Raw genomic sequence first — 25,263 nt, forward strand, 5'->3', positions numbered from 1 at the left:
TGGATAACTTTATATATTAAAATGAAACTATCATTCTGGTGGTTAGAAATGATTTAGCTCCTAAATTCTGGATGTTCTCATTGTTTTTCAATTAAAATGAAGCATGTATACATAAGAAACATGAAGTAACAAAATGATTCTGCTATCCCAGTGATGGAAATAATCAGAAATCAAGGTAAATCTGAGTCCTTAAACGGTAAGGTCCATGGTTTGCCTGTTCGGGTTGCTAGGATACCATGCTATTGGTAGCTTATGCACATCAGGAATGTATTTCTCACCATTCTGTAAGCTAAGAGGCCAAGTCCAGGGCTCCATCCCTGTTGGGCTCCAGTGAGGGACCTACTCTAGCTCCTATGTCCTCACCTTCTTGCATTTTGTTATGTTGGGAGAGATGAAGATCCCTTTCCATGTTTTACAGAGACATCAATCTCATTCATAAAGGCTCCACCATCATTACTTAATCACCTCCCAAGCCTCTACTTCCTATTTCTATTACATTGGAGGCTAGGATTTCAACCTGTGAATTTTAGGGTCCACAGACATCCAGTTCATTACATCCAGAGACTTGGGAATAGAGAGAGTCACTGGAGTAATATTGATGGCTTCCCATGCCCCATGAGATACCCTGGTTGGAGGAGGTACTAAGGACTGAAAGTAAAGAACTGTAGTATGAGAGGTGTCACATGGTCAGTTAACAGTGGTTAAGGTTTTTGAGGGTATGAGGGTATTAAGTAGCATGCTAGAAAGGGGCAAATGGGTGTCTGATAGAACTGAGCTCCAGGGGCTGCAGAGATTGGCTCAGTGGTTAAAAGCATTTGCTTGTAAAGCCTGATGACCTGAGTTTGATTCCCCAGTACTCACCTCTGTAAACCCTGCCGACTTCATTACCATGGTGTTGAAAACCCCTCTTCACTTCACAGAGTTGGGTCTGGAATAAAGTGCACTAGCGCACCTGCAGTGCGAGGCGGAGCCAGCTGCACGCTCTGCCCTCCTTCCGCCTTTGTCACTTACAGTGGGACACAAAGAAGCCTCGGTCTAGGCATTCTACTTCTGCAAAGGTCCTAACTACTTAAGAAGAACTTTTAAGAGTCTATTTATATACAAATGACTATTTGCAAAATAAGCTTATTCATTAAAGCAAGCCTGTCTTCAACTCTTTGGGGTTTGTCTCTGAGGTTGCTGGGCCTCCTCCAGAAGGAAGACAGCCCCCCACCAGTCTTGATGTATGCATACACATTCGCAGAATATTTTCTGCTTTAGCAGCTCCTCCCTGCATCACTGGCCATTTGTTGTTTCTGGTCCATTGGAAACCCATACATGTCACTCGGTGGCCCTCAGCTCAAGCCCTGTAGATGTACTTGTGTCATCTGGATGTACTGGGGCCAGTTGTATCAGATACCCTTCTGTCCCCATCCCCAGCTGTCCATCTCAACATGCCCCTTTACACCTTCCTTTTCTCAGTAGCTTCAGGATGTTAACAGAATGCAATTCAGAAGTCCTGAATCCCTTAGGAGTAAGGGCCGGCCTGACACAGCATCTCTTCACTTGGAAGAAGTGTGTCTTCGAGTCAGCAGTGGCTTTGCTCCTCCAGAAAATGTTTAACTTTTGTCATGCCCCCTCTGACTGGACCAGGTACTGGAGACTTCAGCCTTAAGTGTCTGGATTGGAAAAGGTTTCACTCTACCAGTCATGTGACCTCTGGCACTATGGAGATGGATTTCAGTTGATCAGTCATGTGACCTTTGGTTCTATGCTTAATTCCTGAGCAGTGGTTTCTTCTTGTGATCTGTGGCAATTGTGGTGGGGAGTCCTCCTGGGATTGATGTGGAAGAAGTTAGTTTCAGGACTTGGCAGGAATCTCTGATCAGAAAATAGTGACTTTATTACTATGTGATCCCATTAACCCCACAGGGAAATTGTTTGGGGAACATTTAAAATCTTCCCACCCAGACTCCACCATAGGTCAATCAAATTAAAAATTTGATTCTACCCGGTGCCAATATTTTAGGAGCAATTTTAATATTTATCCCATTCAGCATTAGCTCATTCTGATCATTAGAGAGGTTGAGTGGCAGCAAGTAAGAGGTGCTTGGTTAGGAAGCCAAGCCATCTAACACCAAAGCCCGGGTGTAACAGTCCCTTCTTGTGCCTCCAGTGTGGCTGGCCAGTGTGAAATGTCCCCACTTACCTGCCTCCTGTTTCTCCATCCCATGGCCCCCATGTGTTTGGACTTCCCAATAACTGGCTGTGAGTATTCGGAAGTTCCCTGCTATTTCGGCTGATTTTTATTAAATGCAGTTTATGGCTGCAACTCAAGCATGCACATACAGGCTGATTTAGATTATGCCTTGCACTGAGTTTATTAAGATAAAAAATATTTCCTGAGATAGTAAATCAGAAGTATTGATGGTAAAGTGTGTGCAAAGTGGCTGTGGGTCAATAGCATGAACAGAACGTTCTTGGAGTCCATTGCGATGACCTAATTGTGTTTGGCAGCCATGCTTTATGTTTAGCTAAGCATTTTATTTCACACAGGAACCTCTCCCTCCTCTACAAAGGAGCTGAGACTTTGGCCTGGGCCTCTTCTGACTGTGACCTGCTCCCTGGCTAGCTGGCTGGGTTGCCATGGCAAAGGCTGGAAAACATTTATATCTGAATCTCTCACCTGTCGGAATGTGAACATAACTCTTGGCCCTGCCTCCCTGAGGAGAGATGGGCAAGCACTTTAAAATGAAGTAATAAATGCTGGGAGGGATTTGTGGGCCTGTGGATGTGACATCTTGTCAAGTGGTTCAGTAATAAATGGGGTGTCTCCAGAGCTAATTTGCCTGAAATTCACTTGAGCTTTCCACATACTTAATCAACCAGTGTTTATTAAATACCTGTGAAGTTCTCAGTAGCAACGAGGGGCACCAAAGGAGAAGAGGAAATGAAGTCTCAATTCCCAGCGACCTCACAAACCGCCTCCTCTCCCCTGCATGTCCTTGTTGGGTTGCAAGGTCTCCCATGCAGGGTGCCTGGGCCGTCACTCCACTCTCTCCAAGAAGATAGGACAGCCTCTGGCCCTCAGGAAGTGGCTCTGCTGACTTATTCTTTTGGGGCCTGTGGTGATTGCTGCGGGCTACATGGATTTAAAAAGCACAAAAGGGCTTTGTACCCTGGCTACAGTTGTGGAAAGAACAGGAAAAGACTATAGTGTAGTTGTACTGTATGGTTTCTGGTGTCCAAAGGCCAGGGTTCAAGTCCTGACTTTACTACTTTCTAGCAGTGTGACTTTGGGCAATTGTTCCACCTCTTTGTGCTTTGTTTCGTTATCTCTAAAATGTAAGTGATTGTAATGTCTCCATCAGATTATTTTCAAGTATAACTAAATTAATGTGAGTAAGATTGTTAGAACAGTATATAGCACCTTATAAATACTCAAAACTGTCAACTGTGGTTATCATTTTCTATAATAGCAGGGTACTAGAGGGACAATGGCATTTCCTTTTCTTACATTATTAAAAACACTTTTTTTTTTAAATTCCAAGTCTCAAATTTTTGCCTAGATGTGACATAGTCCCTTGAAATTAATGGTCTCATGGCTCCCAAGTGCTTGTGTAGAGCAGGGCATCTTAAACTGTTTCCACTCAAAGCCCCTTTTTGCCCAAGAAATTTTTATGTGACCTGAGGTATATAAGTATAGAAAGTATATAAATTAAACACTAATATAATAAATCACAAGGAAATATATTTTAAAATCTTCCCTATACAGATAATTTGACCATTTATTAAAGGTGAAGACAAATTTTAGTATTAATGAGATGATGCATCTGCTTATGTTTACATTAAGATCTAAATCTTGATTGAACTTTATTTTGTTTTTGCAGATAGAGTCTCACTTTAGCCCAGGCTGACCTAGAATTCACTATATAGTCTCAGGTTGGCCTTGAAATCACAGTGATCCTCCTACCTCTGCCTCCCAAATGCTGGGATTAAAAGTATGCACCACCACACCCATCAGGTTGAACATTTGATACCACAGGGCATAGAGCATCTTCATTTTTCAGATTTAATTGATATTTGATATTATGATCATCAATGCTGAGAATACCACTTCACATCACTACATAATACAAAATGATAGTAGTATGTTTAGGACCATTTCAGACATTGATAGAAATTCTGTCCCATTCTCAAGCCAAAATCCATTTAGCAATTTTTTATGAAACTCAAGTCAGCAACTCAAACAGCAATTTTTAAAATTAAACATGATACAATGTAAAGATATACTAATAAACTTACATGCTGAGGAACAACAGTAGGAAAATATTAAGTCTGAATTTTGTTTGTTTGTTTGTTTTTTCGAGGTAGGGTCTCACTCTAGCTCAGGCTGACCCGGAATTCACTATGTAGTCTCAGGGTGCCTTTGAATTTATGATGATCCTCCTACCTTTGCCTCCCAAGTGCTGGGATTAAAGGCATGCACTACCACGCCCAGCTTAAAAGTCTGTACTTTCTATAATGGAACTATTATTGTTCCTATATTAAGAGCAGCAAACATGTAGAGCAAAACACACTTAGAGTACATCTCACTGTATGAGAGTAATAACATTTATCACATCAGTGGTCTCAAACCTGAGCTGAGGTGTTTCAGGCAGCATTGGTGACATTATGTGGTGTGAAGGCATGCGTAGTGCCTGTCATGTGCACAGGACCAAGGCCATGGTGTAGTCTGATACAACACAGGCAAGGAATGCCAAAAGCAGATTCATTGTTTGTTTGATTTTGAATTAATTTTTGTGAGTTTTTTGTGCATTGAGAAATCTGTTACTCTTGCCAGAATTTTTACATCCCCCACATTTAGGTCTGTGACCCCATTTGTGGTGTAGAACAAGACATAGGATCTTGGAGCACCTCTGGGCTCAGACTTAAGGAGCACAGTGCCTCCCAGATATGCACAAGCATGAAAGGGCATGGCAGGAGAGCACAGGGCCTGAGTCCAAATCCCAGACTTTCCTCTTATGAGCTGTGATTTCTGCAGGAGATCTTCATGTTCTTTGAGCCTCAGTTTACTATCCTGACATGGAAAAGACAGTACTTCAGCCATAGTACCTGAAAACATAGTGGCAAACTGTACCACTATCCTCCCACAGCCATCCACTTGCAGTTGACAAGAGAAAGCCAACTGTACTCAACAGTGGTCTCTGTGAGGAGGCACTGGTTTCTGATGTTATTAAGTCTTGCCCCTGGGGTCCATGTGTTTCATGTTCCATGTGGTAAAACAGGAAGTCTGTGCAAAGCATGCCAGGGAGTGTCCAGTTCTGGTTCTGTGCTGCCTGCCTCCCAGAGGAGCTCTTGAGCTCCAGGCTGAGCTCTCCCCTGTCATTCTGGCCTGTGTGTGTGTGTGCTCATGTGTGTATATATACATATGCATGCCATGCACATTTGTGTGCATGCTTGCAGAGGGCAAAGGAAGTGGTAGGCATTATCTTAAGGAATGCTGTTACATCCTTTTAAAAGATACCATTGTGTCTTGTTGGACAGGACATCACCAATTAGGCTAGTGTCCCTTTCGCTGACTCTTGACCCTGTGCCACAGGTTCTTACCTGACCCTTGATGAGCCAATGAACAACATCACCACATCCCTGGGCCAGACAGCTGAACTGCACTGTAAAGTGTCCGGGAATCCACCTCCCACCATCCGCTGGTTCAAAAATGATGCACCTGTGGTCCAAGAGCCCCGCAGGATCTCCTTCCGAGCAACAAGCTATGGCTCTCGATTGCGGATTAGGAACCTCGACACCACAGACACGGGCTACTTCCAGTGCGTGGCAACCAATGGCAAGAAAGTGGTTTCCACCACTGGGGTCCTGTTTGTCAAGTTTGGTAAGCAGTCTCTGTCCAGGGCTGGGCTTTAATCCCCAACCCAATGTTGTAAGACAGTCAGAGTCCATGAGGACAAGGAGGAGGAAAGGAGCACTTATGAGACTCCAGCTGGCACCACTGTACCATTGTAGAGATATATCTGAGGACCAGGAGATAATTATCACCATCAAGTTGTCCAGCTAGAAAAAAACAGAGCAAGAATAGAGCCCAGTTCTCTCTGTCCCCTCCTTGCCTACTCTAAGCCATCATGACATTGAGCTCTTCTCAGCAAGGATTCTCCTTGTCTAGAGAAGCTGGAAACATGCTCTGCCTATCATCCAGCTGCCCTCACTGGCTCCAAGCTGCTGCTAGCTGTTTCCAGTGACACTGTGTTCATTCCCTCAGCTCCTGTAGAGTTGAAGACATGCTGGGTTGATGGCATTTGAGCATTTTTCAGATCCTGAAATAGACATGTTCTCACGGGTATGCTTTTCTTCACAGAGGTGGATGTAGGAAACTGGGGCAAAGCAGTAAATTCCAGAAAAATAAATATCACCCCTGAGTGGATGGGAATGTAAATTTGTAATGTGTTTGCATTCTCCAGTTCCTTAGACTGTTCTTTTGTTCTTCCTTTTTTATTCAGGGCCTCCTCCCACTGCAAGCCCAGGATCCTCGTAAGTACTCGTAGTCTCCTTTTTCGGCCACTTCTAAGCATTTCTCTACAGGTTTCTGGAAAAAGGCAATGTCGCGTGCTTGGGCCAAAACGCTGTGCTTCCAGATGCCTCTGATAGGAAAAGTCATTGGAGGCCTGCGCTGGCAGTGATCTCACGCATGCTGGTCTTGAATCTGACTGATCAAAGCAAGATTCTTCTGACATGTATTATTCTTAAATGGATCTAACATTAGTGGTAACAATGGATTTGGTCAAATCAAACAAAAAATGATAGAGTGCTGGCTCAGGACCATTTTCTTCAGCTACAGGGGTCTGTTTTACATTCTGCAAGCATTTCTGATGCTTTGAATTATTGAATAGGGTAAAATTTGGTGATCACTTTATTCTTTATTCCCTCCAAAGAACTCAGAGGCTGAAGTTACAGCTCGCACAGGGGAAAAAAGCCCACACTTGGATTGAGAGTTCCCTGAAAGTTGATGCATTCCGAGTCCCTTGTCAGCAGATGCTAAAGATTCAACATCTTTAAATGATACTATTGTTGATGTGTTTATTATTCTGGCTAAAGGATTCTCATCTTTCACTCTAGAAATATCTACTTGAGGAAATTTTTTTCTTCATGTATATTTTTATTTGGGGAGAAAGACCCCTTTATTGAAATCCTTACTCTGCAAGAAATTTTTTGTCTTTTGTAGACTTTTGCAGTAAAATTCACTAGGTCTGCCATGACAGTATCACCCTGCCCAGCCTAGACCACACCAGGGTAAATGTAACAGCCACTTAACTTGCTCTAATCCCCTCTGCGCCCCTTAATTATAGTGTGGGGTATTTTAGTACATTGATGTGTGCCTCGAGGCCCAGTGGCCCACAGTCCCATTAATAAAATAGGTACTGGGAAAAAATAAACATTGGCCTTCAGCCACACTGCTGTGCTATTTCATCAGCCAGTTAAAGGCAACTGTGAAAGAGTCTTTAAAATCACCAAGTGCTAATTGCATTCTGCTTGCCTAGATAGAAAACACTGCTTCATCTTCAAACAAGTCGGAAGTTTAGTCACTCAGCTTTGCATCACTTGAAGCTGAGTTTTTTTTTAAAAAGTCCCACCAATTCCATTTATACGTGAAATTCTTTTGAAATCTTTTTTAAACAAAGATTAAAACTTTTGCTCCCTGATATAAGAATGTTTCTCTCACTGGGGCCTTATTTGTTCCTATTAATCTGGGTTTCAAATGTGGCTGGTAATCCCTGCCTCAGGTTGAGTCTTATAGGTCACTAGTCTTTCTTAGCTATTCAGCCTGGGGCTGTTGACTTTCTTCTTGCTGTATTTATACTCCTCTAGAATCCCAAATCATTTTTAAACACATAAATGTTCTCACTTTTGGAAGCATTCGTTCTTTCTTTGCTGTCATCTTTCTGTAAACCTAGTCTCACATGGTCTAATTTTTTAAAATATTTTTATTCATTTATTTGCAAGCAGAGAGAGAGCGACAGGGAAAAAATGAATGAATATGGGTACACAGGGCCTCTAGCTGTGTAGGCAAGTGCCTTAGCCACTGAGCCATTTCTCCAGCCCTCATATGGTTTAATTTTACACCAAAATCATCCAGCACTTTTATGGGCTAACATCCATGAAGAAGATACTGAAGTTCCTTAAAGCCACGTAGCCACAACTAAAGTTATCTGTTGGCATCCAGCTCTTCTGTTATATTTGTTACCCATGTGTCTGTCAGGTCCAGTCATCAACAACTGACTGTGACAGCCATGTCTTCTTGGAGTGAGTTACCTAAAGTACAAAGTTTGGGAAACCTACACAGCCTTTTCTGCTCAATCTCCATCTTTTTGACATTCCTAGTCAGCACTTTGATATTCTTTGTTTCTTATTTTGCCTTTTCTCCTCTCTCTATCTTCAATATTCCTCCCTTTGGGGCTGGGGAGATGGCTCAGAGGTTTAAGTTGCTTGCTTATAAACTTGCCAGTCTATGTTCGAATGTAATGCCAGTTGCACAGATGCAAAATGTCAAAATGCATCTGGAGTTCCTTTGCAGTGGCAAGAAGCTCTGGCATGCCCATACACACATACTTTCTCTCTTACATAAACAAAACAATGTTTTTTAAAAAGTGGACTTGGTGCAATGGCTCAGCAAAGGTTCTTGCTTACAAAAATTGCAGGCCAAGGTTAAGCCAGATACACAAAGTGGCTCATGTGCCTGGAGTTCATTTGCAGTGGCAGGAAGCTCTGGTATTCTCATACTCTCATTCTCATAATAAATAAATAAATATTTTTAAAAATAGAAAGGACAGACAGAAGTGAACAAAATGAGTGTCATAAGGATTATGACATAAAGGACACCTCAACAGAATTCTGTTAACTTTTACATTTTTTTCTAAAATGGAAGTGACATGCCATTATAAATTGCTATTTACTTGCAAGTAGCATAATAAAAGTCACTGAAAAAAAAAAATAAATAAAAAGAAACATCCAAGGCCATCTTCACATTTGAACATCAGAACAGTGGATTACAGTAGGTATATAGACCTATTGTGAGCTAAGGCCTGAGCTATGGCCCAGGACGGCTATCACTCCAAGGAATTACCATCAGGTTTCCATGGGAAGTTCTTGTAATGGTGTTTTAGCTTAGGGAAGGAGCAAGTCTGAGATGTTTGGGTTGTTTCTGTTCATGACTTTAGGTTTGACTTCTGCTATTTCTTTAGGCACTGGTCCGCCATTACAGTCACATGATCTGAAGTAGGAACACAGTGGAAACCACATGCATGTGTCTAAACCCATAAATCAAGCTAGCAAAACTATAGGTAAAATATGTCCCATTCTCCAACATTGACAAACAGACTTACAAACCCACAAAGTTATATGCATATGTGTGTGTATGTAAGGTTATAGTTTTTCTATGACTGAGAGCCTGAACTATCAAAAATAAGTATTTTAATTATTATGTGGCTGAGTGTTTTGTTCATGGTCCAGAACATTGTATATAATTTGTACATTTTTATTTATTAGTTCCATGTAATTTTTGCCTTCGCTTTAGCAAAATGTTATTTTACACAAGAGTTTTATACAGTATGTGTCCTTGCATTTGAAAAGTTGCTCACATCTGGAGAAACTTCATTCTTCTGAGTCATTAGCAATAATATCAGGAAAACTCCCAAGTTGATATTTAAGTTTGGATGTGATCTGAGAATTTTATATACCATGTTCAACATAAAAGGGGGATCATATATCATAATCATTATTAAATGCTCACACATTGCCCTCTAAATTTAGAAGTTGAAGTGCACAGTCATACACCACTCAGTAGGGATCTATTTGGGGAAATGCATCATACAATTTCATCATTGTGTAAATGTCACAGAATGTATTCACACAAATGTTGACCATATAGATCAGTCACTTGATGCAGACGCAGTCAGTACACAGGTTAATATGAGACGTATGAGGCTGCTGTCAGCATGTGCAACACACCGTTTCACAACAAACATCCTAGGAGTGTACTCTAACATAATAATGGATAGCATAGTAATGATGAAAAGTGTCCTAATATATAAACCAGTGTTTGTCATGATCAAATATCATGTACTGTACATTGTTTGGCATACTTTTAAAAATATTTATTTACTTATTTGGGCACATCAAGCCTCTTGCCCCTGCCAAGAACTCCAGGCACTGGTTCTACATTATGTAGCTGGCTTTATGTGGATACCAGCTATCTAACCCAGGCCAGTAAGCTGTGCAAGCAAGTGCTTTTAACTGCCGTGCCATCTCCCCAGGTCTACTTATGGAATACACTTATAGTACAGCTGGTGCACTAGGTTTCTTTACATTAGCATTGCCACAAACATATAATTTCACAGTCTGAAGTATTTTAACAGCTGTTAGTACTAGGCAATAGGAATTTCTTGGCTCTATCATAATCTTAAGTGGCTACTGATATCTATGCAGCCCATTGTTGATGAAACCATCGTTATGCAACACATTACTGTAAGATGAAGGGGAGTCACCAACACTTTTTGGCATTTATTGGCTCCCACCATCTGGCCCTAGTGTTCTCATAGCAGCCTCCTTGTGTAGGTCTCCAAATGGCCCCTTGTTGTAAAAGCCACTGAGTAAGGATCTGCATTGTCAACCTTGGTTTGGCATGATGACCTCTGTAAAGACACTATTTCCAAATAGGTCACACTGGGGATTAGAGCTTCAGCATTCTAATTTTGGGAGGAGACACAACTCATTCCATAACTCTTAATATTGTAAAATCTTTCTCAGCCACATAAACTCTTGCTAAGTATATTATCCTAATATTTGAGATCTTTTAGAAGTACCAATTGGAATATAATGAAAGTAACAGGAAAATGGATGGTTGGTAATATTGGAAATGATATTTGTTGTGCAAAAAGATTGCACTCCAACTGGGAGGAAAAATGTAATGAGGAATTGATTTCTTCTTCCTCTTATGAGATTGTCCCTGTCATGCAGTCCTTCCCAGGCTCCAGCAGTGTCTGTCCTCCCAAGCTTTGTGGTAATGCTGTCTCAAGTAAACATGATTTGTTTTTTTTTTTTCCTAGCAAATGTCCTGGGTCAAGGGCTTTTCCTACTGTGAACCTCCAGGTCTTCTCAAAGGAAGGCAATCCTTGTGAACAGACTATTCCAGTGAGTTGCCAACAGGTCAAGCCATGTCAGTGTGTGGAGATGAGGCTTTGGAGGAGCTGCAAGCCCACTCTGCCTTCTCTAGCAACTGCTTCCTTTCATGGCTACACACAATGCGGGAGAGGGAGGAGAGCACAGAGCAAGTTTAAATGTGACAAAACTCTATTCCTAGTATGGTTCAGCTTTTTCCTGTCCATCTCTTCTCTCACATGCCTTATATTACACGAGAAACCCAAGGGTAGAGCTTAGTATATAATTAGTATTAATTAGCATGATCCTATGTTGGGCTTCTCACTTTCCTTCATCATCTGAAGCCTTCTGAAAATCTGTCTATTAAAAATGACATGTTTATTTTTTAAGTATCCATGTTATAGGATACTGACGATTAGGTTAACTAGCAAGAAAAAATACACACACACACACACACACACACACACACACACACACACATGATAGTAGCATACTTGACACATTTAGGAGCTTAATAATATGGAATAGTAATATCATCATCACTAGTGTTTGAACAATGAGGCTAGGTGATCTTTCCAGTCAGTCTTTCTGTGGACAATATGCTCAGCTGTGACCCTCAGCCAGAGACCTTGAAACCTTTATTTCCTTTTTCTCTCTTTGGCCTTTGGCTAAAGTGTGTTTCAACAATGAAAATAAGGAAAAGCAAGTAGCTTTTGATGATCTTTACCCCCTCTTTTATCTGTTTCCAAGTCTCAGCCTCAGTGAGAAAGTGTAGCTGGGTGCTGGTCCAACCCAGGAAGTGATAATATAACTTCCAACTCAAGGCAAACTCAAGGAGAACTTTCAACACAGCTACTCTGGCAGTGTAGGAATGAAGTATCATATAGAAACCAGGGATCACAACGGCTGGCCGGCCACAGAGAGCCACTGTTCCAAAGAGGCGGCTGACTCCTGCAATCTCATCAAGCTGTCTTAGACCTAGCCTTCTGCAGAGGCAAGGCAGATGGTGGAAATGTGGAGAGATTAGCTAAGAAGGATTTTCCAATCTCAGGGGAAGTTGAAAAGCCAACTTCTGTCCCAACCCACCCCTATCACTCAGCCACCCAATACTGTGTATTGGGGTGTGGAAATTTCCCAATTAATATGATTTTTGTGAATATTGGCACAGCATCTCTGTTCATGGCACATCCAAAGAAAGAAGAGCAGTCCTTGCCTTGTAGGAAGACAAGTTATGGAAGTTTGTTTGCTAGGCCAGGAGCTTTTTGGTCTTTGGGTTAGTCGTGACTGTCTCTAGACCTTGCACAGTACCGGATGTGTACTTGACAACTGGGGTAAATTGAATGGTGAAGTCTCTGCATTTGCACCATCCTCCTGGGGCTTGCTAGAGCTGTTGCTTTGCACATTTTGAGAAGTAAGCATTTAAAGAGATGTGGTTCCAGCCTTCTCTAAGTCACTCACTAGCAAATGACCCTTGATAAATGACTTACCTTCTGTGAGACCCAAGTTTCTTTATTTGCAAACTGAAGAACTTTGACTCAGTGCCTTCGAAAATCTGTTTCAACTAGGTTTGATATTTAATTGTGAAGCTCACTATGCTGATTTCTCTGTTATCATGGGACTTTGTTCAAGATCCTGGATCCATGCAACCTGCTGCTGCTGCTTTCCTCCACTGTGAGGTGCCAGTATTCCTCTCAAGTGTCATGAATTCCCATCTGCTCATTCCAGACAAGAGCATATCCAGTTACACCAAGTGAATGAGAAATAAGTATGGAGAACAGTCACCTGAGTCACACACTCAGGTCCAGAAGGGGCTGTGGTGTGATGTTGCACTGGTGTAGGGGAAACTTCGGGCCATGCGGCTGGTCAGAAGCAAGTTCTGTTGTCTCATGTTAAACAGAACAACAGGCTCCTCCTGTTCACAAGGCTTTATGATAGAGTGCCTTTAAGTGTACAAGAAGGCATGATGTGGTGCTGAAAAGAGCTTCTTCATGAGGGTGTTTTTACATGATCTGATGGCTTTGTTAAGCTACCTAAAAGGGTCTGGAGACGGATGGGAAAATAAGGACACTGGCTTGCATATGCGATTTGTGAATACAGCTTCATTATTGATTCATCACATCTTAAACCCTCAGAGCTTTTGCAGGGAAACAACTGATATGGCCAACGAAATGCCATCAATAATTTTGATGGCATTAAAGGATAACTGAATACAATAGTAAGCTTTATTTAAAAAAAAGCAACACATAATTGGCCTTTGAATTAGTTGGATTTGGAATGTCCCCTGAAGGCCCATGTTCAAGGTTTGATCTTACTGGGAGGGTGTGGAACCTTTAAAAGGCTGGGCCTGGTGAGAGAAAATTAGGTAATTAGGAGTCTTCCCTTGAATTGGATCTTGGGACCCTGGGCCATTCTCCTTCTCCCTTTGCTTCTCTGCTACTTGAAGTGAGCAGCTTTTAGCACCATACAACCCTGGCGGATACACTGCGCTGCCATAGACCCACAACAAAGCATTTGACTATGGGCTGATAAATTGTGGATCTGTGATAAGGCAAAATATAAGAGTTTTGACTACAGTGCTAGACTGCAGCACTAAGTTGTGGGAAAATAACTAGGAAAAAATATGGGAAAACTCATGGAAATAAGAGTTATCTTAGTAAGTTTTAAACATAATTTCAACATTGATTCTCCATCTTTCTTGGTAACAATGTCTTCCTCTTCATGGAGCAAGTGAGGCACTTTTCTCATATGAAATTTATGCCTAGATTTTAGCTAAAATGTTTTTCAAGTGCTGTCAGCTCTCATTACTCTCCCCCCTCCCAGTGTGGACATGCGTGTGTGTGTGTGTGTGTGTGTGTGTGTGTGTGTGTGTGTGTGTGTCTATCTGTCTGTCTGTCTGTCTCTATCCCTCACACTATGTTCACACATGCTCAAAAGATAGAGTTGGGGTCTTACTATCTAGGGCAATGATTATCAACTCAGTGTTACATTATGGTCATACTGAAAGCTTTGTAAATTACTCAGACTCAGGCTCTAGCCCTGACAAGTTAAGTCAGAATGTCTTCAAGTGGAGCCCAGACACAGTATGTCATCAAGTCACCCCAGGTGATTTCATGTGTACATAACAAGATTTGAAAAATACCTTCTCCCATTCCCTTCTCATTGAAGGAAACCTGCATTAAACATCCCAGGCCCATGTCCCTGTGTTAACACCATGTTTTAGCTTTTAGAGCATCAACACAACAGACAGTTCTGGTGAACAATCAGCGCCTGCACTCAAAGCACAGCTTGCTTCCCTTGCCTCTTGGAAGCTGGACACAGAGGCAGGCTGGAAAGAGAAGACTTGGAAAATCGTGTGTTCAAAATTCCCATCCCTGCCCAGCCTTCCTGTGGAACGATTCTGAGAAGTTTAGGCTGTGCTGCTCTGCCTGGTGCAAAGGCCAGGGCTGGAGGGGCAAGCATGAGCTTACTGTGTAAGTAAAAAGGCAAAGTTTCAATGGGGGTGAAGACTCCAAGAGAAAATATATAAAGGAATTTGAGCAAGAACAAGTCTTAAGCCCATAATACTGTAATTTTCAGACCATGCTTTTCTTATCTCTTCTGCTCTGATAGCTTTGACGAGGCAGCCTGGTATTTTAGTCTCCTGTCCCGCAAAATGGAAAACTGGGTCAATTATCATGCCTGTCTTCTTCATATTCCAAATCCTTTTTCATTGCTCACAGGGGTCTAGAAATGTTTGTGAACTCCGGAAAGCTAAACTAGAGACAAAAATTTTCTAGATACTTGCTTCTTGGAACTCTATAGACAACATTTGGTAGCTGTGATAATACCAGGTGCTGTTCTGGGCCAGGAATCTGCATAACACTGCAGGAGCATGATGCATTCATTGCTGTGACCAAATACGTGACAAGAAGCAACATAGTAAATGAAGAGTTTATCTTGGCTTATAGTTTTAGAGGATATAGTCTAACATGGGGGGATAGTGTAATAGCAGGAGCCTGAGGCAGCTGTTTGCATTGTGTGGCAGTTGAGACAGAGAGAGATGAATGCTGGTGCTCAGCTTGATTTCTCTATAACCCCGTGGAATGATGCTGCCCACAATCAGGATGGGGCTTCCCACTTCCGTTAAACCTTCTCAGAAAGGTTTAACTATAGACATACCAAGAGGTGTGTTTCCATGGTAAAGTCGACAGTGAAGATGAGCAAGCACACTTTATGTCATTGAATGGGATCTAGCCAGCCCCACTTCATAGATCAGAGGGTTCGGCTGATAAAATATGAGGCTTTGATTAAACCCAGGAAGATTCCAGATGTTATACTTTATCACTTCTCCAGAATAGCACCTGTTTGAGTCAGTTTTCTGTTTAGGGCTCAGACATTCAGAAATGTCTCGTTCAGGACACAGGACATTTAGGAGTGGTGTTCTGACATTTCAAAGCAGCATTCAGCAGGCTATATTTCTGTTGGATTAAACACACATACATATGCAATGTGCATACACACACATGTGATGGTGTAGGTGACCATCTGAATTAAAGAGCAACGGTAGCCGGGTGTACACCTTTAATCCCAACACTTGGAATGCAGAGGTAGGAGGACCACCATGAGTTTGAGGCCACCTTGAGACTACATAGTGAATTCTAAGACAGCCTGGGCCAGAGTGAGACCCTCCCTAGAAAAAACAAGGGGAAATTGCACATGAAGTGGCAAAGTAAAATGTTATTGTTTTAGATTAGGGTTCTTTTGACAGTCCACTGCTCAGGCCAGCAGATCCTGTTCCTAACAGTGGGAGTAGACAGCCCAGTGAGAAGCCAGGCTCAGCTCTAGATACCCAACTTCCCTGTAAAACCTTACTCACTTTATTGTCACTGCTGCTGCTGCTGTTGTTCTAAGTGCATATAACGTTTGCTAAGCTCACCATTTCCCTATGCTTACAAGGATTCAGTCATTACCACTGTCTAATAGCAGAACAATATTTTCAACAAAGAGGAAACTTTGTCCCCACTTAGTGGTCTCTTGCCCTCTCCTCCTGCCCCCACCCTCCAGCAGCCACTGATCTGTTGCTATCTGCATTTGCCTAATCTGGACACATCCTTACAGGCCATATACTAGGAGAGGAGGGAGCCAGTAAGGAGGAGTTCTCTCCTCTTCTGGATGCCAGGGCCCCATCCTGAAGGGGATGCCCTTTTTCTTCTCATGTGCCACTTTGTCCTTCCTCAGTTCACATTCTGCTGCAAACACTGTTCTCAGAACAGTAACCTTTATCTTTGTAGCATCTGTCCCCCCACACAAAGAGGCTCTTGATTAATGCCTAAACCTCAATGAGTGATTGAGGAAAAGGCCAAGTGCCCCTTGGCACAGAGAGGAGAACCTTTGAGGTTGAAGAATAACCTGTGAGTAGTTTTCTTCTGTAAAAAATAAGATAATAATAACATCTACTCAAAAGAGTATACAGACTAAATGCCACGATGTGTGCCTTTCACTGAGCTCAGTTCCTAGCCCACAGCAAGCCCTCCATGGAGGCTCTTTTATACCTGTTAGGTTCTGATTTCTGTGAATTCTCTTAGAGTTGTCTATACATAAGTGACCCATGGAGGTTCTTTGGGGGCCCTGGATTTTGAAAGTAATGTGGCCAGTCCCCCCAACCCCCGCCAAAAAAAACCTCTGGTACAGGGCCCATCAGGTTCCTCAGATTAACCCTGCTTCCTTTACAGCCTCATTCCTGCTCTTGTGTACAGATGAGGCATAAGGGATTGTAAATGCATGTGGAAAGTGGGGCCAATATAAATATGGTTGTGGGGAGGGCAGAACAAAGGCCTGTAAGCCTGATGTTGACAGAAGGCATGTTAGTGTTTGAAGCATGACATCATCCTAATAAAAATCATAGCTCTCCCAGGCCTCCCGGAAATGGTGCACAGGACTATCTGTACCTATACATGCCAGGAATCTCAGGGTTTGCAACAACCTGTGTGTGACTCTGACCCAGCTCCCAAATGTCTTCCTGGCATGGCAGGGGGAGGAGCATCATCTGAGAGTCAGAAACAGGCAAGGTCTGATCCCAGTGTGCTACGCACCAGCTTCAGCGGAGAGCCTGGCTTTTGCTAAAGGTAAATTCAGATAACTACACGCAGAATTGCTGTGATGAGTCAACAAGATAAACACCAGTTAAAGGAAACACTGAGTTAAATGACCTTTGGTGTTTTCCCAAACCTTGCCAGCTTGTGTGCACTCCTCTTACCGACTCCAGAAGCATTGCAGCCCCATGCCCATACTCAGCCTTGCCACCAGCTCTGTGTGGCTTAGCTTACCCCTCTGTGTGAGTCTGTTGTGTTCAACTAGACTGTTTGCAAGGTGTGTCAAGGTTGCTAGGCTAAAAGAGTAGCACATCCAAGAAATCCCTGGGGTCCTATCTGGCCAAGAGACCCCGGAGGCTTTCCACTGTCTTTTCCTTTTGGCCCATGTCCTTTTTCCATTTTCTGTAAAGAAAATGGGCTGGTGAAGCTTTGCTGGCACAGAGGAACCTCCAGAATCTCTGCATGAAAACTCTCATTTAATTCGTTGAAGCACAACTAGAGATAGATTCACAGCTAAGAAATGGACTTGCTGAAGATTACCAGTTTGCCACTCACCATTCTCCACCTCCCAGTTTCCTCCCCTGAAAGTTTCCAGTGGAACTTCCCCAGCTTCAGTGGGAGTGCTTGGCTTAGTAATCTTGAAGACATTCAGCACATACCCCACAATTAAGAAGTTACCACTCCACACTTGTTTCTTGAGAGAAAATTCAATGCAATTAGATCATTTGAAGGTGGATTAGCCTGCAGTCTGCACAATATTAAAAAAAAAAAAAAAACATTGGCAAATGACAAGGCGTCTTTGAAGAGCTCTGAAGGAAAGCCACTAATGAGCTCTGCACTGGGTTTCCCCAGTTCCCAAAGGGTTAACAAGACATGCAGGAGTGCAAACCATCCCTTGTGGGATGAAAATGCTGTGTCAGACAGCTGAGGTCTCCTCTGTAGCCATGCCCCAGGCCAGGCTTGCTCCACTGGAGGTCAGGTTAGGAAGAGTTCTCTTGCTGCCCAGCAGTTACTAGTGGGATTACAGCCTACCAGTGAGGGACAGTTACTACTCTCTAGCTGAGGAATTCATTTCAGGAAGGGGAAGGACATCTGCTGTTCTTGCCTGCTCAGTGACCATTCATCCTCTTTTGTTATTGTTGACTTACTTCTTTATTGGGGTCAAACCCAGGGCCTGGCCACAGAGTCACATCTCCAGCTTTACCCTTTTTTTTTGACAAGAGTCGATTGTTTTCCTCTCAAGTTGGAGAGAGCATGCCTCATGACTACTATCAGTGTGGCTGGAGCTGACTCCTAACCAAATCAGAATAGCTGCATGACCAAATCACCCTTGTGCTATATCTGATGATACAGCCGTGCCCCTAAGCCACTGGGCGGCTCCTTTATAGGAACCCTCTACTCCCATGAGTTAAAGTTACATGTTGTTGAGTATAGTTAAATAAGAAAAAAAGTCACTTTTGTAAGAAGTCCAGAGAGGAAGAAATTGACATGAATGTATGGATTTCCATGACAATGGCTAAACTTTAGTGGGGTCCTAAGGGTAGTGAGGTTCAGGAGAAATGCAGTGTGCCTCACAGTGTTGATAGCTCATGGCATGGTAGCTCATGTCTGCAGTTCCTACACTCAGGAGGCAGAGGAGGGAAAATCATCTTCAAGGCCAGCCAGGGTACCATAGGCCCTTTCTCAAAAAAATGAAAACTTAAATGAAAGTGCTGAGAGGACTGAAGCTCTCTTGTGGGCAAGAAATGTGGAGTGGCTTCACACAGACAGGGAAGGTACTAAAGGGCCTGGAATCCAGCAGGAGTAAGTGTGGACTTTCCTGGCTGGCTCTCCAGTGCAGAATTATGCACTGCAGGAAAGGTCCACACCACACCATGCCACCTGTGTAGGCTGCATCAGGTGAGGGGGGATAGCAGTGGGCCCCTGGAAGCACCTCAGTGAGTCAGAGGAGTTATTGATCTTTTGGTTTTGCAAGTTTTCTCTTAAAAACAAAGGTGGTCATACCTAGGTACTGTGTTGCATTTGCTCTCTGTGGAAGCACTCAGGACAGTCCCCTAGCACATGATAACAAGAAGAGATCTCTGTAGAGGGCCCCAGGCACTGTGCTTCTGGCATTCCTAATCTCGCTTCATCCTCCCTGTAGCTAGGGCTTTAAAAGTGCTTGGTGAATATGATTTGGAGTAATGCTTTCATTCATGTTGCTTAATCCAACAATAGGCCTTATATTACAATGAGATCTGAGTATATTCTTTGAATATTTGAAACCTAACTTATGATAGCCCATCCTAAACTGTTTTAAATTTAATCACTCACACTTCTGGATATAGAGAATAGATTACAAGAAAAAAAAAAGTGCATGCAACTTTCCTATCTATATTGCATCCTGTTTTTCTAATGCAGGTGGGACTTGGGCCACAAGTTTATCAGCTAACCACAGTGAAGTCCTTTTAATTACTCCTACCTTCAGTTTCTCCATTCCTCCATATGGGAGGTTGCTAGAAGCTTCTTCATTGAGTTATTTTTAAGAATAAAGTGAGATAATCCATGCTCTACAAAGCACACAACCTGGTGCATGTTCTCCAAGTGTTGGCACTCATTGATGTGTTTTGGGTGTTGTCCTGATGTGTGTCCAAGATTGCAGTAACTGCCTGTGTAAAGTCGCTCACATTGCATCTTAGATGTTTTCTATAAGCACACATTCTCCCATTTGCCTTTGTTTCCATTTTTAAGTATTCATATCCAATTCTGTATTTCACACTTTCATGCGTATGTTCCATGTACCTATTTGAATTGAGATTTCAGAAAGGAGTGAGAATGATTGACACCCAGATTGGCAAAAGTCTGTGATTAGTGTAGATTTTGTCAGCTTGATGGGTTGTCACAAGAAGTTAAGACTGTCATTTTCCATCCCATTTACACTTGCTATTGTGGGCATCATTTTTCAGATGGTTTTATTGTGCTTCTTCCTGTCAGCTCAGTCTTCCTGCCCTTTGCCAACAGAGCAAGGAGACTCCCCATACCTTTAGCTGGAAATTATTCTCCTAATCTCATTGGATCTTATCTCTTGGTGCAGCAAGGGCTCAAAACAATTTGAGATTGTCTATCAGTTTCAAGTCAAAGCCCCAACCTTTTATTTGTGTCTTAAAGTAAGAGCTCCTTGAGTGCTTTGAAATTGGACCCCTTAAACACACCCGGAGCTAGCAGTGAGCTGTGCCCAGCGGTGCCCTGTGTGATGGATGCACAAAGCTAAGGAGGAAGGGGAGGGCTCCCTTCTCCAGGTCCTATGATTCCTCTGAAACCTTTAGGATTGACCCCTTCAGGGATTGTGCAAACAGCCTGAGGAAATCCTAAAATTGTGTTTTCTCCAGATAAGAATCCAGGTCAAAGGGAACACTTCAACATACCTTTCTGGGAAGAAAAAAAAAAAAAAGCTTGCCCTGGTTTAGAGAAAACCCCCAAGGAAGAAGTGGCATGCAGTCATGTGTGTGGTACTTAGAGGATCAGGTGCAAGTTTTTCCATTCTCATGCTAGATCGAGGCTTTACTTGGAAGTTTTTTTTTTGAGATATGTTATATTTTAATGCATTTTGTTAACATATTTTATAATATTTTTAAAATATTTTTATTTATTTATTTGAGAGTGACAGAGAGAAAGAGAGAGAAAGAGGCAGAGAGGGAGAGAGAGAGAGAATGGCCACACCAGGGCCTCCAGCCACCGCAAACGAACTCCTGATGCCTGTGCCCCCTTGTGCATCTGGCTAACGTGGGTCCTGGGGAATTGAGCCTCGAACCAGGGTCCTTAGGCTTCTCAGGCAAGCACTTAACTGTTAAGCCATCTCTCTAGCCCAATAAATATTTTTAAAACAATAGAGGACATTGCTTTTCTACTTGGCTTTAGTTAATTGAGGTCATTTTGAAAGTTTGAATAAGTTGACCACTAATAAGTTATTTAGAAGTTATGTGGTGAGCAATAATTTACTTAAAGTACCTGAGCCTCAGTTCCTCACTTACAAAAATAGAAATATTATTTCCACATCATGGGGTTGTTATAAGGAATAAAATTACACCATGCAAAGCACTCAACCTGGCAACACAGTACCAAGAACATAGTGCAGAATCAATGCATGAATATTTTCCCCACTAAAACTACAAATTTGGATTAGACCAAAAATCAGATCATTGTGGGAAGAAAATGTAAAATTGGAGAAAAGGCTGGTCTATAACTCCTTGGCTATGACTAATTCATATAAGTTAATCCCATCATTCAAAGGAAATGCCCACTAAAATTCACCTCCCATTATAACTAACTCCTCCTTTTGAACACTTCTCAGTTGACCTCTCTGGTTTTATTCCCCCTGAACCTGTGTCACTGATACAACCCCAGACCTTGAAGGCAGAGGTGGAGCTGAGCTTGTCTGGGAAGAGAAAAGCTGCCTGAAGTCCTGTGATCCGTGCCCAGGGGCCTGCTCAGTGAACAGTGGCATCAATGCTGCCATTGTTCTACCTGCAGCATCTGGCCCACAGCTGAACCCAAAGAGGCTGGCTCCACAGGGCAACCCTGGCCCAGGAAGACAGTGCCAAGCCTAACCAAGAGCTCAGTGGAGACCCCAAACCCATTACAGTGGCTTTCCTCACTGGAGAAATGGTCTCACAGACACCCATCACTTCCCTGGGGCACTCTAAGCCATTTCCAATTTCGTGAAGGGAAATCAAAGGCTTGAAATGTGATATCGATGCTGAAAAAGCTGGAGTCATCAGCACTAAACCAGAAACTCCTTGTTAATTACAAGGCATAAGAGTTGCCTTGTATATATGCAGTCACTGGGGTCATTCATCAGATAGTAAGTTCCTGCTAGGTGCCAGGGACCGATGGTGAAAAAATGGAACCCCTTGCCCATAACTATGTAGTAGACTACTAGATAAATTGTCACCTGTAAAGACAAATAAAACATGTCCTATGGTTTGTAATAATCATGCAGACAAAAGAGAACAACTTCTACTTAAGAGACTGGCAGTGATAATAGTTCCTGTGATGTCTGAGTTCAGCATTTAGTCCATGCTATCTCATTTGAGCCTCAAAGCACACTTGTGAAACTGGCCCACTTCTCTTGGGAAGGCTAGGAAAAATGGCATTAGAGTATCTTAATAATACTACTAATAATAAAGTTTAGCAACTGGAGAAGTAGGGGAAACCAGGCTGGACCTAAGAAATAAAGTGGCCTGGTGTGCAGAGCAATTGGAACATTTAGGGGCCAGGCATACGAATCCTGATTCCAGTGATGGGAGAGGTAAATGAAATATGCTTTAAAACATTATTGGCACACCCAAAACAGAGCCAAGAGGTGAAAGAAGGAGACTTCGTGTTGCCCCATGCTGATTTAAACACAGGATGGCCATACTTACTGGCTGGATTCTGAGATGCATCACCTACCCCAATGGATAGGACATGAGAAGGGGACAATGAAAGGCAGAAACAAAAAGTTCAAGACAGAGTAGAGGCTGGTCTTCATCCCTCCTATGGACATATGTAAGTTTGTAAGAATGGGTGTTGGTGTTGATAGCAGAGACAAAGGGGGATGGACGCAGAAAGGATGTGATCTTGATGCCCCTTCTGTTTTCAAGGTCAAAGACAAGTCTATCAAAGAGAATGGGGAGAGAGGGAGTACACTGGGCCTCCTGATCAAGGGATAAAGCTTGAAATCACTTTGAGAACAATTGTAAGGTGCAGATTGGTGACTTATGCACTTCAATCCTGAGGACTGAGTATTCAGTCCAGGAACATGACAGTAACTGGTAGAAATGAAAGAGATGAAGGCAGGTGAGCAGTGGTTATGGGTCCGAAAGTGCCCGATTAAAGAAGGCTGATGAGCAGGTGTCTTACTCAGAGACTTCAAACATCAGAATAAGGGAATAGAACTATCTAATGTTGCCCACCAGGAGGGTTTTTGTTAAGATTGGTAGAGAAATGGACATGATCTAGTTAGCAGGCGTAATGTATGCAGGTGGTGTGTGTGTGCATGACAGAAAGAGAGAGAGAGAGAGAGGCCCGTGTGCACTGTGAAGATGGCTTCTTTATTCCTGCCCCTTTTTTGCTCATTGTGGATGTGGAACCAGGCCTCACCGGGGGCTGGTTTGGCATCCCTGCCCTTACATGGTGTGGAGGCATGTGCACCATGCAAACCTTGCATCTTTCTTTCCTTTTGCTTCTTGCTTAGGAATGGGCTGCTTCCCCACCCTACACCAAACTGTACGTCTGCTTCCGTGGTTGTTGGTTGAGTGTGGTTTTTGCCATCCAGAGGACATTTGACAGTGTCTAGAGGCATGCTTTTTATGAAAAATTAAATTTATTTATTTGAGCGAAGAAAGAATTGGTACACCAGGGTCTGTAGCCACTGCAAATGAACTCCAGATGCATGTGTAGCTTTCTGCACCTGGCTTTATGTGGGTACTGGGAAATTGAACCTGGGTCCTTTGGCTTTACCAGCAAGTGCCTTGACCACTAAGCCATCTCTCCAGCCCAGAAAACATTCTTGATCTCATGTCCGGAAGAAGATGTAAGATACAAAACTCCTACACACATGCATACAAACGTGTGTGTGTGTGTGTGTGTGTGTGTGTGTGTATGTGTGTATACATATATATATAGTAGGAACTCAACTATATAAAACGTGTATAGAAAATAGTTTAGGCTTATTGTGGTATGCACACATATATGTATTATTTTAATAAAATAATTTAATGCTCAGGTTTGTAACATTTTTCCCTTTAAAGGCAGAAAATATGTTCCTAAAATTTGAGAAGCATTTATTTAGAGCTCTGCACAAAACTGGGGCTAGAAAAAATCTTCTGGAGCCATGGATATTTCAATAGTCATAGATATTTCAAATGAATGGATAAGATCATCTAGAATGAGCTGTCCAGTGAGAAAAGATGGGAGTTAAAGATTAAATCCTGGGAAGGCCCACTCTTTAAAGGCCAGGTAAGAAAGAGGAGCCAGAGAAGGAAGTGACAGCTGTCCATATTAGACAGTAACCCATGTGGATATAGGCAGTGGTGTCAGGAAGCAAGAGCAATTAAGAGTTATAACTTGGTGGTAAGATAAGAGGGTTATGGAAAAGTCAAAGGCTGTTTGAAGGTCTCTGACTGGGAAGATGGAAAAATGCTAATCCCTCAACAGGAATCATTGCATGTATGTGTAGTATATATTTATGTATACGTACATGTGCACACATGGCAGGAATAGTACTTAGGCTTAGTTTCATACCAGTTGTTTGAGATTTCCCTGCAAGAGTTGCCTGCTCTAAGAGGTACAGTTATCAAGCAGCCTCCAGCTGTAGCCCCCTGGGATTTGCCCTAGCATGCAAGCTGAGGCCATGCTGTGCCTGGGCAGTCCTAGCCAGTGATTGGGCTTGGAAGAAGAGTAACATTGAAGTTCTTCTGACCCGTGTTGTGGGTGGGCCCATATTGCAGAGCTGGGTGATAGTGTAGCCTATTCCTACCCAATCATCTTTGCCCTCTCTTCTCCGGTGTCAGGCTATGTCAAGGTCTGAAGGCTTTTCCCCTACTCTGTTCTCTCCTTTTCCTTTCATAGTAAGCCTCTTCCCTCTTAACTGCATTATGGCATCTGCTTCCCAGAGGGCAGAACCAGCACAGCAGGCTGCTGCATATGTGTATCCAAATAAAGTTATTTTGCAAGGAAACCATCTAAAGTAATGAGAATTAGGAAATCAATGGAAAGAGCCTCTCCAACAATATGATCTGATGGAGGCACAGAGAACCAACCTTTGAGCCTCTGGTTATACTCATAACTAGGAAAAGATCTCCAAGCAGAAAGAAAGTTATTGAAAAAATAGTGGGAAGTGGAAAGTTTAGGCACATAGAAACCATGAAGAAAGACAGAGCACATTTTAAGGAACAGGTGGTACTTGTGTCAGGTATCTCAGAAGACAACATAAATATGAACTGAGATCTATGGCTCTAATGTGCAGATTTACACTTGGACATCAAAAGATCATTTCAGGGAAAGTGCTAGAAGTGCAGGAATGAGA

At 42.6% G+C, this 25,263-nt stretch overlaps 1 protein-coding gene across 1 annotated transcript in view; it reads left to right on the forward strand.

Moving 5' to 3' along the window:
• Ror1 (receptor tyrosine kinase like orphan receptor 1) overlaps positions 1-25,263 on the forward strand; it is a 401,244-nt gene that overhangs the window by 270,842 nt on the left and 105,139 nt on the right. Inside the window, exons 3-4 of the mRNA XM_045149154.1 lie at positions 5,582-5,869; positions 6,492-6,522. Coding sequence (XP_045005089.1) covers positions 5,582-5,869; positions 6,492-6,522 — 319 coding nt within the window. The remainder of the gene's footprint in view (positions 1-5,581; positions 5,870-6,491; positions 6,523-25,263) is intronic.

Source organism: Jaculus jaculus, chromosome 5, assembly GCF_020740685.1.
Source record: "Jaculus jaculus isolate mJacJac1 chromosome 5, mJacJac1.mat.Y.cur, whole genome shotgun sequence".
Taxonomy (NCBI): domain Eukaryota; kingdom Metazoa; phylum Chordata; class Mammalia; order Rodentia; family Dipodidae; genus Jaculus; species Jaculus jaculus.